At 38.0% G+C, this 18,209-nt stretch overlaps 1 protein-coding gene across 5 annotated transcripts in view; it reads left to right on the forward strand.

The window, feature by feature from the left end:
• hdac11 (histone deacetylase 11) overlaps nucleotides 1-18,209 on the forward strand; it is a 166,591-nt gene that overhangs the window by 73,721 nt on the left and 74,661 nt on the right. For all 5 annotated transcript variants that reach the window (XM_039771237.1, XM_039771236.1, XM_039771234.1 and 2 more), the window contains 2 exons: nucleotides 10,180-10,222; nucleotides 17,305-17,381. In XM_039771237.1, the coding sequence (XP_039627171.1) occupies nucleotides 10,180-10,222; nucleotides 17,305-17,381 (120 nt within the window). The remainder of the gene's footprint in view (nucleotides 1-10,179; nucleotides 10,223-17,304; nucleotides 17,382-18,209) is intronic.

The raw sequence follows: 18,209 nt of genomic DNA on the forward strand, positions 1-18,209 counted from the left end.
TATGGGGGGCAGGGCCTCCTAAAGCTGTAGCTGTGGGACCATCCCTAGAACTTTAAAGGCATGTTTAAGCCTCAGGGGTAATGCTGTGAAAGTAGTAAAAATGTGTGTTGTTTGACTGTATCTATAAATCTGGAGTACAACTCTAGTATGTGTTGTTTTTGATATTCTGATTCTGAATTTATTGCTCTGGATTTCGATTTTTATTGGTGGATCACAGACTGGAATTGTTTGCCATTGCCTTGTTGTTTTTATTTTAGAATTTTTCATCAATAAATTATAAAAATTCAAGAAAATTTCTTCTGTAACTTAGGCGAGAAGTTTATCATTGTCTGTCACATGCATTGTGAAGTTGTAGTGATTTTTTCAGCCTGTGCTTTGGCCTGTAAAGGACATGCCGAGTGCTTCTTGAGTTTAAGGCAGGCTGATTCTTGATTTTTGATTCTTGTTTCTTTTCTCAAGGTCCCACAGTAACCTTTAAGCCTAGTTCTTGGAGGCATTTTCTCATTTAGAATTTCAAGAGCCCTGCAGCGTCATAACAGTAATACTGTATATACCTGGGTATAAGCTGACCCGAATATAAGCTGAGGTACCTAATTTTACCTACAAAAACTAGAAAAACTTATTGACTTAAGTATAAGCCTAGGGTGGGAAATGCAGCAGCTACTGGTAAGTTTCAATAATCAAAATAAATACCAATAAAATTACCGTACATTAATTGAGGCATCAGCTCATTAATTGAGCACACAGCCTGGAATGAGTCTCACAGAGGCTGCACAGCACCACACAGAGCCTGCAGCAGTTCTTTTACCGCCCGCAGACCAAACCAGGTACAATGGAACCTCGGATCACAACCATAATTCGTTCCAAAACTCTGGTCGTAACCCGATTTGGTCGTGACCCGAAGTAATTTCCCCCATAGGATTGTATTTAAGTACAGTTCGTACGGTCTGAAACAAATTAATTGTATGTAAATATATATTTTTTTAAAGATTTTTGAGCACAAATATAGTTAATTATACTATAGAATGCACAGCGTAATAGTAAACGAATCTAAAAAACATTGAATGACACTGAGAAAACCTTGAACACCGGAGAAAACTAACACTGCAAGAGTTTGAGGTATAGCGATATGAACCGCTCGCTAAGATCACTTTTTTAATGAGTTTAAAGCACAGGGAAAAAAATTTACATTTGAAAAATCCATAATTTAGTAAACCACCAAGAAAAGTAACATTGCAACAATGCACGCTACGAACCGATCGCTGTAAACAGAAGTGAAGTGGAGGTTAAAATCCAATAGAAAAAAGTCTTCATTAAATACAAAGAGGTTAAAACAGTGCTCGAATCTGTCTCTTTAAAAACAAGCCTGGTGCATTCTTTAACTGCCTTCTCAGCCTTATGTGGCCAGCTCTCTCTTTCTCTTTCTCTCGCGTGTGTGTCTCTCTCTCTCTCTCCCTCTCTCTCTCTCGTGTGTGTGTGTGTGTCTCTCTCTCTCTCGCTCGTGTGTTTGTGTGTATTGCGCTCCCTCTCTTGCTGCACAGGAAGAGACTGAACACGTGCGGAAATCATCAGCGCGCACAAACCCAAAGGGAAACTGGCTTGACTCGAATATAAGCCGAGGGTGACGTTTTTCAGCACATTTTGGGTGCTGAAAAACTCAGCTTATATTATATTATCATATAACATTTTTCTACTTGAAAGACTGTTAATACCCATTAAAAATAGTTTCATGTACAGTTAGAACTGTCTACATAAAAAATTACCATACAGACAAATATATAATTTCCAATCAATATTTTGAGAACTATGTGCTCTCGGCTATCAGTGGTTTCATTAATTACAACATAAATTTTATTTCAGAGAATGGTGTCCATATTATGTTCAAAGACATGGGGCAAATGAGTTTGACGAAGACTGCTCTCATTTTCTGGCAGCGCACCTCCTTGCTTACAATGCTTAATAAAGAAAGGACTCATCCTTGTCATTTTTTCAAGTGGTATGTCTGACTTGCCAAAGAATCTTTTCTTGTGTAGTCTATGGTATGCTGGCAAAACCTTATAGAAAAGTTGTTGTCCAGATTTGTAAAAGTCTCCGGGATATTGTTATGCCCTCAATTTTGCACTTAAGCTTGTGTTTCTTATTTTATTTTTTTTTTTTTCATAGTTAGGGTATCTGATACTGCTTGCTTCAACATTTCTGTGCAGCTAGTTAACCTTTAATGAGAAAACCTACAGGAAACACGAGCACAAACAGATAGAGGCACGACTGAATTTCTCAGAAGAATTACATTCAATTGAAAAACAACAAACTGGAAAATAGTATCTGAATGACAGAACTACAGATTATTCAATTGTTTCATTTATTGAGAAGTTTTCTAACAGTCACCCCTTCAGTCTGTAAATTCTGCACATTTCTGTTTTTAAATCTAAAATCCGTTTTTATGTGTTAATTCCGTGATTGCGTCCATGTTTTCCATATCGCAGAAATCATAGGGCCCTAAATACGCAAGATGCATTTGTACAGTTGCCCGAGTGACACTTGGGACTAACGCTTTTAGCACGGTTTTCACACCCCGAGTAACACTCGGGTCTAACACTAAGGAGGTTAAAAAAGGGTGTACGTACAGGCATATTCAAGTAACTATAGGCTAGTAAGCTTAACATGAATTACATAGAAAATTAATGAAAGAAATTATTAAGGATATGATTGAGCAACACATGGCAAGAACAGGAGTTTTACTGATCAATTAGATGGGTTCAGACAAGAGAGGTCGTGTTTTACTAACATACTGTAATTCTATAAGGAAGCAACTAAAGGATATCACCAGGGTGGAGCATATGCTATTATTAATCTTGGCTTTAGAAAGTCCCTTTGTAATGATTCAATGAATTCTAGATTGTTAGCCAATCCTTCTATCTCAAAAATGTCTGAATCTCCTCATTTAGATTTTTTTGCTTATTCTAAAAATATGACATTCTACCATTAAATTCTTTGCTATATTTTAATGAATGTATCCATAAATAAAACAGACTAAACATAAATAGAAGACAAGACTAGAACATGCCAACTGCACACAGATGGTGACCTGGCTGAGATTTGGAGTTGAGTGGCAGCAGTGCTAATCAATCTAATGCCATGTTATCTTGAGTACAATGATATTTTCTGCTGCATTAGATGTGTATTCTATGTTAATTTACTAAAAATTGTAAATTTATATGGTGCTTCAGGTACATAACTGGTACTAAACCATATATAAATTGTAAAAAATGGCATTGAACCATAGGTATTTGATTTAATTTAATCAGTGTAGTCTCTCTACTGAAATGGATTTATGCAGTTGCCAACTCAGATTATTGACCTGTTGATTGAGTTGATGAGCCTGTTCTTAATGGTTTTAATATGCTGATCATACAATTGTGGGGAAAAGTTTTGAGAATGACACAAATAATAATTTTCACAAAGATTGCTGCCTCAGTTTTTATTATGGAAATTTGAATATACACCAGAATGTTATGAAGAGTGATCAGATGAATTGCAATTAATTGCAAAATCCCCCTTTAATTTCAACTTAATCCCAGAAATAAACATCTTCACTGCATTTCAGCCCTGTCACAAAAGGTCTTGCTGACCTCATTTCAGTGATCCTCTCGTTAACATAGGTGAGAGTGTTGACGAGGACAAGGCTGGAGATCACTCTGTCATGCTGATTGATCAGAATAGAGAGGTTCAATATTTGTGAAGAAGGCTTCAGGGCTCCCAAGAAAGTCCAGCAAGCGTAAGGACCGTCTCATAAAGTTGATTCAGCTGTGGGGCCCCACCAGTGCAGAGCTTGCTCAGGAATGGCAGCAGACATGTATGAGTGCATCTGCAGGCACAGTGAGGCGAAGACTTTTGGAGGATAGCCTGGTGTAAAGAAGGGCAGCAAAGAAGCCTCGTCTTTCCAAGAAAAACATCAGGGGCAGACTGATATTCTGCAAAAGGTACAGGGATTGGACTGCTGAAGACTGGGGTATAGTCTTTTCTGTGATGAGTCCCCATTCCAATTGTTTGGGGCATCCGGAGAAGAAAAGGTGAGTGCTACCATCAGTCCTGTGTCATGCAACAGTAAAGCATCCTGAGACCATTCATGTGTGGGGTTGCTTCTCACCCAAGGGAGTGGGCTTACTCATAATTTTACCTAAGAACACAGCCATGAATAAAGAATGGTTCCAAAACATCCTTCGAGGGCAACTTCTCCCATCCATCCAAGAACAGTTTGGTGATGAGCAATGCCTTTTCCAGCATGATGGAGCACTGTGCCATAATGCAAAAGTGACTCAGGGAACAAAACATTGAAATTTGAGGTCCATGGCCAGGAAACTTTTCAGACCTTAATCCCATTGAGAACTTGTGGGTGGACAAACAAAAACCCACAAATTATGACAAACTCCAAGTATTGATTATGCAAGAATGGGCTGCCATCAGTTAGGATTTGGCCCAGAAGTTGATTGACAGGACAGGGAAATTTGCAGAGGTCTTGAAAAAGAAGGGCCAGCACTGCAAATATTGACTGTTTGTATACAGTTAATGGACTTGCCAATAAAAGCCTTTGAAACTTATGAAATGCTTATACTACTCTAGTATACCATAGAAACATCCGAGAAAAACATCTCAAAACACTGAAGCAACAAACCTTGTGAAAAATAATACTTGTGTCATTCTCAAAATTTTTGGCAACTAATACCTTATACCAAGGTGTTAGGAGTTCTATCATAGTACAACTTCTGATGCCTGTGATGCTGCAACAAGAACAGTGCTTCTTCCGAGAAAAGTCTTAGCTGTTTCTTCTTATTTTTATCATAATATCTCAAACTGCTTTTGTTCCTTGCTACCTAAACAGATTTTAAACACTATTGAAGTCAGAGATACATGATGATTTCATTCTCTTTTAAGGGAATGATTGGATAAGGACCCACTCTGAGCTTTACTTCAACTACATATTGATGAGTGACATGTGTGCCTTTAGGGGGGTATTTGCTTCTAATCAGACTTCCAGTCTTGAAGGAAGATTGATTATTTTTGTTTAATGAGTAAAAGAAAAAATATGACCATTCCCTTCTTGGGCAAGCAGAAGCTATCTTGGTACCAAGTTGTAGTCTGTTCTTCTATAATTAATATAAGCTTGATTCAATTGATTAATTATATTTTTATGAGGGTAAAAATACTCTAAATTGAATTTTATTTCCAACTTGAAAGGTGTGTTTATTAAATATCATTACATTAAACACCACACTCTCTAGTGGTTAAAGAAACTGTATACTAATTAATTTTATAGTTTTAAGTTTTTCACTTTATATTAACTTTTTTATGAATATGTAACTGTATTAATTTGATTCCCTTTTTAGTTTTGTTTTAAAATAAGTTTACATTACCACTATGAACTTTAATAGTAAGAAAACACAAAAGTTGCAGAAATGAATCATTTTATTTATCTTTGAGACTCTTTAAAATAATTCACCCTAATATTTAAGATAAAGACAAGTATGTTTTAAGTAACCCTTAGTATATTTACTCTACATTTCTGAAAACAAAAACGATCTGATTTGACATGGTTGTGATGAAATCTTATAAGTACTGTCTTATATAAATTTGCATTTAAATAAATGCAACATGTGTTCCTATAGTAGTTAGCAATGTGGAAAGTGATAAAGATATGTCAGTTTTAATGCAATGGCTGAGTTTATGAGTGAAAGTTGAAAGCTTTAAACACAGAGTCATACCAGTAAAAATACAGATACAGACTTATCCCCAACCAATTCTTCATGCTTCTGGCCTTTCCTCTTACTCCAAGAGTGTATCCACCAAGTTTTTTCATTCCCACATGATACATTTGTCAACAATGTCCCAATTAAAGTTTAATGTTTCCTTATCCTTGTCTAAAAGGACTTGGGTATCTCTTTCTGTCTGCCCTTCCTGACTGGTACAGTAAGGCTGTCCAAAACTCATCCTCATTTTCCTCATGAAAATCAACCGACACATTGGCTTGCACTCCATTAATTGCAGAAGCTGCTGCTTTTTTGACCTGCCGGTACCTCTTGGTCAGTCCTGGAATCCCTCTAACTAATACTGTATGGAAGGCTTCGATCTTCAATTAGACAGATTTCTTTACCACTGGTGTGATAGATCCTAGATTCACTGCTATGACAAGCACCAACAAACAACCAGCCAGAGCTTCTGGCAACTGACTCTACTGCTGAGGTCACAGTCCATTCACACTGTGATGTGAGAGAATGCCTTCTAGAGGTACAAAATGAACTCATCCCAAACAGAATTATCCACCATTTTTTACCATCATGCACTTGCTACCCGTTTTGGTCTTCCAGGCCTATCCTGTGCAACGCTCACAAAATTTCAAAATCCCTGGTAGTCCTTCGGGCAGGCACTCTTCAGATTACCTTATCATGTTCCAACCAAAAAAAATTATTTTGCCCATGAAACCAAAAAGTTATGCTTTCTTTTTGCCATATAGTCAGATATTTCTGAATTCTTCTGCTTTGTCGCAGCCTGCTGTTCTTTCTCTGTTCCCTGTTCTTCATTCTGACCTGTTGGTTTTGCCTGAAAGAAGAGCTGAAATATTTGCATAAATCCGTGTGTCTTCTCAAATTTTCACACACACACACATAAACACACATGTCAGTGATTTTGCAGGCTATAACTTAGAGTGGAGGAGGCAGTGACAGAGAGAAAAGAAAGAAAAGAGTTGTAATGTAGTGTGCTTGTGCTTAACACTAGAATTACCACAGCCTACGAAAAAACTCGTAGGTCCGTCCCACCTTAAATCGCTTCTTAAAACCGTTCTCACCTCTCCGCCAGCGTCTTTTGTTAATCTAAATGTGTTGATAGAAGAAAAGCTGCAAGTAGCCGGCTATTCCATCCCCCCAACGACTTAGAACGTGCACATACTTCTCCCAGCTCATGCCTTGATTGATTATCTGGGAGTGAAGTGGAGTTTTAGAGTGGAAATAATAGATCATTATTTGGAATACACGCATTTCACGTGTGTTCCGTTTCTACAGTAATCCGTGTAAACACATTTTTAAAACAGAAACGTTTTTCATATTGTAGTAGTAAATGACAAAATGTAAGCATAAACTATATAATGTATGAAACCTGAAGTTCAAATATCAAACACTTTCACAAAAGGTACAAATATAACAGAACAAGTATGCTTTTATTCAAAAATATAACTGCAGAAAAAAGCCGCCTTAGCATGCCACATTGACATATACTTACTACAGCTGCCACGGTAGCGTAATGGTATCAGCCGCTGACTAGTATTCAAAAGGTCATGAGTTCGATCCTGCACGATTTAGTTTTGAGAAGTAAACTGCTCTTATTCTTACTATTTTAGAATAAAAACATGCATTTGATTTCAGTGTGTAACAGCTGGTGTAATTTATGATACTTGTAAAGGTTAGTTTTTTTTTTTTTAATTCACTTTTTATTCTCTCCCCCCCTTCCCTATTTGAGAATGATGTTTTCACATAAAGATGCACTATAGCTCTGCAGCGTACTTGTGACTGCATTCTCGTACCAATGCTTGCGAACTGAAATGCCTGCGTGCACTTTTCTTGGCATTACACGTCTATTTTTTTGAGCATGCCTGTGTCACTCAAACACAGGAACATATGTTGGTGTACAAGTATAACAAAACAAGTGCACTTTTATTCTAGACTATAAGTGAAGAAAAAATAAAGCAAGTTATAGTAGGCGGTTGATACGACAGCTTGTGTGGTGCAATGCTAAGAACTGCTGATTTCCGATCCGTGCTATATAAAATCATAACATTCAAATATTAACAATTCCCACACACCCTTCCTACATTCACAACATGTGTACTTGTTGCAATGTACACATCTCTCTGTGCTATGGTTCCTATTACACTGAATGAGCACCTGACATTGTACTTTCTTCCCTGTATAAATAAAATTCGAGTATAGCGCGTCTCCAAATAAATCACATTCGAGCTATAGCGCGTCTCCAAATAAATCACATTCGAGCTATAACGCGTCTTTATGTGAAAACAGCTGTCAGATGGGGGATCGTGAACACGACTGAGAGAATGGAACTGAATTAAAAAAAAAAAGCTAACCTTTACAATTATCATGCATTTACACTGGCTCTTACATACTGACTGAAATCAAATGTATGTTTTTATTCTAAAATAGTTCAGTACATGCAATATTATTTGAAAATGAACCGCATCAGATCAGGTTTGAATACACGCTGACGCTGCTACAAAAGGAGTCAGCTTATTCAGTGCAGCAGTTTCAACGCACAGTACATGCAATATTATTTGAAAATGAACAGTGTCAGATCAGGCGCATATTTAAACCCGATCTGATGCTGTTCGTTTTCAAATAATATTGCATTAGTGCGATGATGTTTTTACGTATATTGCCTCTTTCATTCATCTTGCGGTTTGTAATCAGTGACCGCGTGTTTTTTCCCCGAAATTGCCAGTTCGCACATGTTGCTGTATGGTGGTGTTTCTTTTGTACTCCAGGACATGCAGAGGACAGAATAGTACAGAGCAGTAAGTTCAGTGCTATATGCAATCAGACAGACAGACAGGCAGAGAAGGCACTAGATATATAAATAAACAGGGAAGGCACTGTATAATAGATATATAAAAAACAGCTAAGGGGATAGATATATAGATAGGTAGGAAGGAAAGGCACTATATGATAGGCAGACAGGGAAGCTCCTATATAATAATAAAAATACTGTTATTACTATATAGATAGACAGGGAGTTCAGGCAGGCAGAACGGCGAAGGTTAAAAATAAATACATTTTCTCCCCAGCAGGGATTTGAACTCGGATCTCTTGAAGTACAGTAAGTCTGCTGGGCTCTAAGTGACGAAATCTTACCAGTACGCCACGGAAGCTGTTGTAAAAGTCTTGAACCTTTTATAAAAGTGTTTATTTGCTCTTTGATTGTCAGGCTTCACACATTTTATAGTTTATGTCTACATTTTGTAACATTTATTACTAAAATATGAAAAAGTTTCTGTTTTAACATTGTGTTTACACAGATCACTGTAGAAATGGAACACACATGAAATGCATGTGTTCCAAATAACAATCTATTATTTCCACTCTAAAACTCCACTTCACTCCCAGATAATCGAGGCATGAGCTCAGAGAAGTTCGTGCACGTTCTGAGTCGGTGGGGGGTTGGAATAGCCGGCTGCTTGCAGTTTGTTTTTATCGGCACATTTACAGGACAAAGGAGGCTGGCGGAGAGGTGAGAATGGTTTTAAGAAGCGATTTAAGGTGGGACGGATCTACGAGTTTTTTCGTAGGCTCTGGTAATTCTAGTGTTAATTGTACTTGTGCTGTGGTGGGAAACACTTGGGGATTAATTGATTTTGATTGACTTGTGGGTTTGTTGCATCACTCAATACCCAAAGAACTTTGAAATATGCCAGGGTCACAATCCTAAGAGGGATGCATATTACTATTTCTTATATGTAATCTACAAGATAACACAAAAGATATGCTACTAAAATGAGAAGTTGGCAATACAGTTAACAACCCAATGTCCATTCGATTTTTCTATTTCATTTCTGAGCTTGTTTTTTGAGTTATTATTTAAAACAACAGAAGAACAGAACATATTTGATTGAGCATTGAATCTTGGATGCATAGTCTTAATAACCATACCAAATTAATCTAATTACATATGTCACATAACTCTAACATATTTTTATAGTCACTTCTTATCCCTAGATTTAACATAAGTATATAATAAGGAATATTTCTGGTGTCAGCGAGTAACTGTCACCTCACAGCTATGCCAGATGATTTTAGGAAGTTCAGGAGTTTTGCTCTATGAACCCAAATTCAGTATATCCAGCTCTGTTAAATCACACATTTTGATAAGGCTGCTTTTTAGAACTTGACAAGCCTATTACTTAGGCTGTGAATCTCAAATTAAAAATGTAGCTTGACTCAGAGTTGATTTTCTTATCCTCCTCAGATATATTCTTTGTGAAAGTTAATTATTTGATTCACATCTTGCTTATGAACCTCTTGTTGTGAGACCAAAAAAAGGAACAAACTAGATTGTGACAAAATCAAATTGGTTCACTCTTGTGGGAAGATTATTAAAGTCCTTTATTTTGTTTGTTTCTAGGCGGGCAAGCTAGCTATCGAAAGAGGATGGGCAATCAATGTTGGTAAGAGAAACTTCTATGAGTATTACCTGTAGGTTAAGTAAGTAGGTTTGTATCCAGAGCTGTAATGATATTGGAGTGATTTATTGCAAAATAAAATGTAAAGTAATTCTTATCGAAGACTGACAAGAAGAGACATTTTTTACCCAGAGCAAAAGTGTCAGTGGAATAAAAGTGCCTGGATGAGAAACCTGAAACTGTTAAAGTAGTGACCAGCTAACTTAACTGGAGCAAAAGACTAAATACCTTCCCTCATTAAAATATTTTGCTGTCGTTACAGATGTGTTGTGTTATTTCTTACTCATTTTCATGCTGAGAGGCTCCATCAATCAAACATGGTATCTAGAAATGCAAATGCATTTTGTGAGAAAATGTTCATTTCACTGCCAGAGAGCACATAGGTGATGTGACTGTGGAATCCTAGGACATTCATATTTGCATTGCTATGTTCTTTTCAATTATCCAGACTACTAGAAATATATTAGTACAGTACTTATCAGATGCATATTTATCATTATGAATTAAACTTTAATGCAACACCCTTAATTGTTTACAAACTGTAGTGATTTCTGCTTTTCTGTGGTGATACTTGGCACTAGTGCTGGGCGGTATGACCAAAATTCTATATCACGGTATTTTTCAAAATTATACCGGTTTCACGCCATTCAATGGTATTTTCTTCCCATGCATGAATGGATGTTAACCACATTTTCCAAGGGTATTACTACTGTCTAAGAATAACATACTCCACTGTCATGAGAATTGTACATTGTACAAAAAAACATTTTAATGGAAAATTGATGGATGTACACACAAGTATCAATACAGGTTTGCATGGCCCCATAAATTGATAGTTTTCAAGGGGGTGGCACTAATGAAGAGAAGGAATCACATTGCATGACAGTTGGAGTCAAAATATAAAACCTTTTTATTGAACACATCTTGCAAACAGCTTAAACTATAATTTTGACAAAATAATTTCAACCATCCAAAGAGGCATTTAGACTTAGTAAAATACCCAGAGGTGCTTGTCAAAAGTTGTATTGCACTGAACATGTCTTAGAAAAGGAATAAATAGTGAATATTTTTTGTAAACCAACAACACTTTCTGTTAATGTTAACAATCTCTGTCCACTGACACGTTAAGTGACTTTTTAAACAACTTTACCATCATTAAACTGCTTAATATTTAAACTAATAAATAATAACAATAAAATAAATAATACAGTAGTGCAACTTCCAGTAATAATACTATTACTTCAGGGCTTCAAGCCCAGGCACATTACACAGTATTCAACAAATAAAAATAAAATAAAACAAGTGCAACTTGGTGATGACATCTTTACAAACTGAACCATCATTAAGACAAATTACATTAGTATGGACCTTGCTTCAAGCTGGGTCAGCTGGAATGCACCGTGGACACGCTGCCTGGCTATCTTTGTGTGACAGGTGCGCAGGGGTGACCATTGCAGTGAGATGCAATATGGTTTGTACCTCGTGTCATCGTAAGTGTCAGTCATCCCAGGCGAACGTAGCTATGGGTGCATCAGCTACAGGAACATGTTCAGAACCATGATCAGCTGGGGACCGATCAGCTGATCCCGGTACCTCACTTTCATTTTTGATCTCCATCTCCAGATCACTTGCATCAAAATTGGAGTCCGACAAATCAGACCCCAATTCACTGATAATATGCAAAAAGTCATCCATGGATTATTTTGCTTTGAGCATTAACTTTGGTATTTCTCCACATGCCATTTTAGAAGCTGTTTGCTCTTCGCTACTTACGCACATGCAGGGAATCGAGGTCAAATCAACAAAGCTAACTTTCCTTCTAGCAAAAGCGTATCGAAAAGTGATGTAACAACAAGATCACTAATCTCTATTAATCGCTAGCTAGCCTGAGGCATCTCACAATGTGAGAGTTTCTGGTAATGTTATCATACTGCATCGCTCGGCCCACAGAAAAGTTTGCTTGCCGTGCCAACTTAAAAATTTAAATTTTACACAATTTTATATAAATTATTGTCTCGCTTTTGACACTGTAACTTCGAAAAATCTAAGTTGAACCATTGTAAGTAGGGGACTACCTGTACTGACTGATAATAGAGATAACAGAAAACTGATTATACACAAATTCATTGTACATTTCTTATTACTATGGTAATATGGTACTATTTCTTAAAACAGTTTATTATTTTAATAACTATTTTATACCTATGGCTGTGGGAAACCAGTGTCCAAAGCACTGGTACTTCAAAGCATGTTTGCGGCTAAGGTTGTGCAGCAAATTGCTCGTGTTGCTGCCTATGGCGACAACTTTAGCTTGACAGCATTTGCAGCAAATAGTTGTTTGGTCCACATCTGACCTTTTAAAACCAAATAATCTCCAGACAACAGACATGGCTCCTTTTTTCAGAAAAATTCTTCTGTGTCATCATGATCAACTTTATCGTCTGCTTCAGTTTCAGAATGTTCTCTGTCCATTTTCACCGCTCAATACCTTCATTAACGCACGTACTTCATTGCATGTGTGTTTAGCGGTGTAACAGTGAAAAAGGTCCCCCCTTAAACGTTGTCTAGGCTATTTAATTCAACTCTTTATTTTCATGTGTACAAGTACTATGTACTGTACAATGAAATGCTTGCTTGCATGTGCCCCCGCAGACAGTGAACATAGACAAAAAAAAAAAAACAAATAAATAAATGAATCTAAATAAGTAAAACCAGAATCCTAGGAATAAATAGAGACAGTGGCAGAAGTATATGTGCAGGTAGCAGTGGAGGTGACACAGGGTTACTGATTGTTCATGAGGATGATTGCAGTTGGGTAGAAACTGTTTCTGAACCTGGAGGTGCACGTCTGAATGGACTTTAGTCGCAGATGGGAGGAGGGTGAAAAGTGACAGTGCAGGGTCGCTGGGGTCCCGCCTGATACAGTTCACTTTCCTGAGACAGCGTGTAGTGTGGATGTCATGGATTGCAGGGAGCTGTGTGCCCGTGATCTGCTGTACTGTATTCACCACACGCTGCAGAGTTCTGCAGTCTTGAACTGAGCAGTTGCTGTACCAGGATGTGATGCATCCTGTCAGGATGGATTCCACAGTACACCTGTAGAATCTGCACAAAGTTGTGGATGACATCCGAGCCTTCCTCTCCTAAGGAAGTAGAGGGCATTGTTGGGCTTTCTTGACTACTGCCACAGTGTGACTTGACCATTTCAGGCCATCAGTGAGGGGTGACTCTGAGGAACCTAAAGCTGCTGACCTGCTCCACAGCCTCACCTCCATTGTACAGTGCATCCGGAAAGTATTCACAGCACATCACTTTTTCCACATTTTGTTATGTTAACAGCCTTATTCCAAAATGGATTAAATTCATTTTTTTCCTCAGAATTCTACACACAACACCCCATAATGACAACGTGAAAAACGTTTACTTGAGGTTTTACCAAATTTATTAAAAATAAAAAACTGAGAAATCACATGTACGTAAGTATTCACAGCCTTTGCTCAATACTTTGTCTATACACCTTTGGCAGCAATTATGGCCTCAAGTCTTTTTGATTATGATGCCACAAGCTTGGCACACTTATCCTTGGCCAGTTTCACCCATTCCTCTTTGCAGCACCTCTCAAGCTCCATCAGGTTGGATGGGATATGTCGGTGCACAGCCATTTTAAGATCTCTCCATAGATGTTCAATCGGATTCAAGTCTGGGCTCTGGCTGGGCTACTCAAAGACATTCACAGAGTTGTCCTGAAGGCACTTCTTTGATATCTTGGCTGTGTGCTTAGGGTTGTTGTCCTGCTGAAAGATGAACCATCGCCCCAGTCTGAGGTCAAGAGTGCTCTGGAGCAGGTTTTCATCCAGGATGTCTCTGTACAGTGCTGCAGTCATCTTTTCCTTTATCCTGACTAGTCTCCCATTTTCTGCCACTGAAAAACATCCCCACAGCATGATGCTGCCACCACCATGCTTCACTGTAGGGATGATATTGGCTTGATGATGAACCTTGCTTGGTTTCCTCCAAACGTGATGCCTGGCATTCACACCAAAGAGTTCAATCTTTGTCTCATCAGAACAGAGAATTTTGTTTCTCATGGTGTGAGAGTCCTTCAGGTGCCTTTTGGCAAACTCCAGGCAGGCTGCCATGTGCCTTTTACTAAAGAGTGGCTTCCGTCTGGCCACTCTATCATACAGGCCTGATTGGTGGATTGCTGTAGAGATGGTTGTCCTTCAGGAAAGTTCTCCTCTCTCCACAGCGGACCTCTGGAGCTTTGACAGAGTGACCATTGGGTTCTTGGTCACCTCACTGACTAAGGCCCTTCTCCCCCGATCGCTCAGTTTAGATGGCTGGCCAGCTCTAGGAAGAGTCTTGGTGGTTTCAAACTTCTTCCACTTATGGACGATGGAGGCCACTGTGCTCATTGGGACCTTCAACGCAGCAGAAATTTTTCTGTAACCTTCCCCAGATTTGTGCCTCGAGATAATCCTGTCTCGGAGGTCTACAGACAATTTCTTTGACTTCATGCTTGGTTTGTGCTCTAACATGAACTGTCAACTGTGGGACTTTATATAGACAGGTGTGTGGCTTTCCAAATCATGTCCAATCAACAGAATTTACCACAGGTGGACTCCAATTAAGCTGCAGAAACATCTCAAGGATGGTCAGGGGAAACAGGATGCACCTGAGCTCAATTTTGAGCTTGATGGCAAAGGCTGTGAATACTTATGTACATGTTCTTTCTCCATTTTTTTATTTTTAAGTAATTTGCAAAAATCTCAAGTAAATGTTTTTCACGTTGTCATTATGGGGTGTTGTGTGTAGAATTCTGAGGAAAAAAATGAATTTAATCCATTTTGGAATAAGGCTGTAACATAACAAAATGTGGATAAAGTGATGCGCTGTGAATGCTTTCCGGATGCACTGTAGATGGGGCTGTGCTCTGTTGCCTGTTTGCGGAAATCCACTATCATCTCCTTAGTTTTGCTAATGTTGAGGGTGAGGTTGTTGTCCTGACACCATTCTGCCAGGAGTCTGACCTCCTCCCTATAGGTCGTCTCATCATCCTCTCTGATTAGATTTAAACCGGTTTTGCGGTATAAGAAAAATCCATATCATAACAAAAATAAAAAACGGTTTTCGTTATGAACCGGTATACCTCCCAGCACTAGTTGGCACTCATATTTATTTTAAATAATTATGGGTGGCATACTTGGTCACCAAAATAGAGTAAGCAAAAGTTGTAGAACAGACTTGGTTAAAATTACAAAACATCTGGTCAATGACCAATATGGTATGTGTGACCTGATATTAGTCACATATAAATATGAGTTAATAGAGGGCTGCTTCAACATGCATCTGCAAAACTAAAAAAAAAAAAAGTTGAAGATTAATCCGAGGCTAAGCAATAAAGGAAAAAAGAACAAAACATTAAATCTTAAAAGTAAATGCATGAAATAAAAGAAGTAGGTAAAATATATAATTGAACAAAGCAAGGAAAAGAGAATGGAACAAAACAAGAGAAAATTAAAATGGTGGGTGCTGAAAGTAGCAATCAAATAAGACAAAGGCTGAAGTCACGAGGTTAGTTATTTGTTCAGTGAGGAAATGTGTGAACCAGTTTTAAGAATGAGTTGAGCTGTTGTATTTTGACATATATCTTTGAAACACTGTCAGGAAACACCAACTGAGAAATGAAATGTGCTCCAATAAGCTTGAAAAATGTTTATAAGATGCTTCCTGAATCACTCTGTAAACCCACCTGTTTACCTTATATAAATGGAAGGCACTTTTCTGCAGGAAACACAATAAATTATTATTTTAATAAAAGTCATAAGGCCTGCTTTGCAATTTTGAAGCTTCTAGAGAGACAAGCAATGTCTGAATTGTTGGGAGATACAGTTGCATTTAATAAAGTAGCCCCTTTAGTAGCATACAGTGCTAAGTTGGGACAGAGGTTCTTGATCATAAAGGGAGCTATGAACAAGATGTTTGCATAGGTTATTTGGGAATTTGAATAAAAAGCTACTGAGAAAGGGTCATTCTGTAAAATAGGAAGACTATGTTTGTTTTATAACTTGGACCCACCCTCAGGATCCATTCACATCTTCTCTTGTGTTATTTCTGTAGGTTTTTGCAGACTTTAATTTGACCTTTCAATGTTTGGTGCTAAATAGAGGTTTATGTCTTGTAATGTGGCCCATTATTAACCCCCTAACAAAGTTTGCTGCACAAGATACAGAAGAAACATTTTTTGTTTTAAAATATTTCTTTGAAACCTTGTAGAAAACACTAACAGACAAGATGAGAAGTATGCTCCAATAAACTTGATATTTGTCTCTACTGTCTTCAGACAACAAATTCAAGCCTACAGTTTGCCAAATGTTACTGGAACTTTTAATGGGACCAGGTGATATGGTCTTTGTTGTTTTTCTTGCTATACTCCCAAACATCACGTGTATGCACTGATTATTGCTTTGGAGATTTTCTGACTCCAAAGACCCAGCTAATGTTTTTGTCCTATTTAAATTTTTGTGCACCAGCCATATTTGTTGTGTGTAAAATAAATGTGCAAATTTGGCCTCAATATTTCATTACTAATGTGGGACACCGTATTTGTGTTGTTATGTTCCTCCACGCATTCAGTTGTTAGGTTGAACTGCTTTGTCCAGTGTGGTGCACAGCCAGTAGGTGGTGCAAAGAGACCCTATAAAGGTAAATAGGCATTTATGTTGCTTCCCTGGTAAAGTTGTATACTGTTGTATCCTCTTGCCTTTTTCAGCCGCGCTCAATAACAGGAAAGGAGATGGAGTGATCAATTATTTTATATTTAGACAGTGCTGTTTCTGTCGCATTTGCTTTCAGGATGCATTGACTCCGGATAAATATCTGATTTCACAGCCCTAAGTATTATTTTAGAAGAGAACAGGCTTCTTTGATGAAGGACAACAGTAATACATTACAGTCCTTGTATTTGCACTCAGCTGTTGTTGATTTGGCTTGAAAGCAGCCCTGAATGTGCACTTAAGATGCTGTGCATTGTATGTGTATAGTTAAAGCTATTTTTCTCCTTTTAGGAGGTGGCTTTCATCATTGTTCCAGTGACAAAGGTGGGGGCTTTTGTGCATATGCCGATATCACATTAGCCATCAAGGTAAGGACAAATATGATGCATTGATTAATAAATTTTGTTAAAGAAGCATTAATTTCCTCCTGCGCAGATATCTGATCCTCAAAGTGTGCATAACATCGTTCTTTTACAAGGTTCTTGTTGGTAACTTTGGAATTTTCCCAAGTCATACCCCAGTACATTCTGTTACAAGTGTATGCAGCAGATGTATCCATCTGATTGACGTAATCACATCATATGTCTGCTTTTGCCATTGGGTCAAAACGAATTTGAGAAGTACAGGAACAGGTGTTTTTAGATGTAATTAGTAACTGTTTTTAATACAGTATGTTAAAGCACCAATACAGAGGAAGCCTGTCTAGATTTAGTATTCTAAATTTCTAACTTCTAAATTTAGAATTCCAGGATAAAATTAAGGATGTGGAAGTGACTGAACCGCTAAGGTCAAGTAACCATAATAAAATACAATATTCAGTGTTTTGGCAGAGTGCGGACACAAAGACTAAAACTGCTAAGTTTAACTTTAGGTAAGGCAAATTTTGAACAGATGCTTCAGTGATGTTATGCTTTCCCAGCTGCTTTGTCCCTTTGTAACCTTAGGCAAGCAGTCCGGATTCACCCCAATAAACAGGTCAGAGGCAACCCACATGTAACACTTTTCTCCTGGCTCTCTGAGAGCCAACCCAAACCAAGGGTCCAAATCTGAGACTCTCTGGTTGCCAAGCATCCGACCTGATGGGCTGTAGCAGCCTGAAAATGTGATAAAAGTGCTCTGTAAGTGCTGTGCCTGTGCTCCTTTATCTGCTGCTCATGGGACTCCTTTATAGCCAACTTCGCTAGGTATTTTGCTCA

The sequence above is a fragment of the Polypterus senegalus genome, chromosome 12, assembly GCF_016835505.1.
Source record: "Polypterus senegalus isolate Bchr_013 chromosome 12, ASM1683550v1, whole genome shotgun sequence".
NCBI classification, from domain to species: domain Eukaryota; kingdom Metazoa; phylum Chordata; class Cladistia; order Polypteriformes; family Polypteridae; genus Polypterus; species Polypterus senegalus.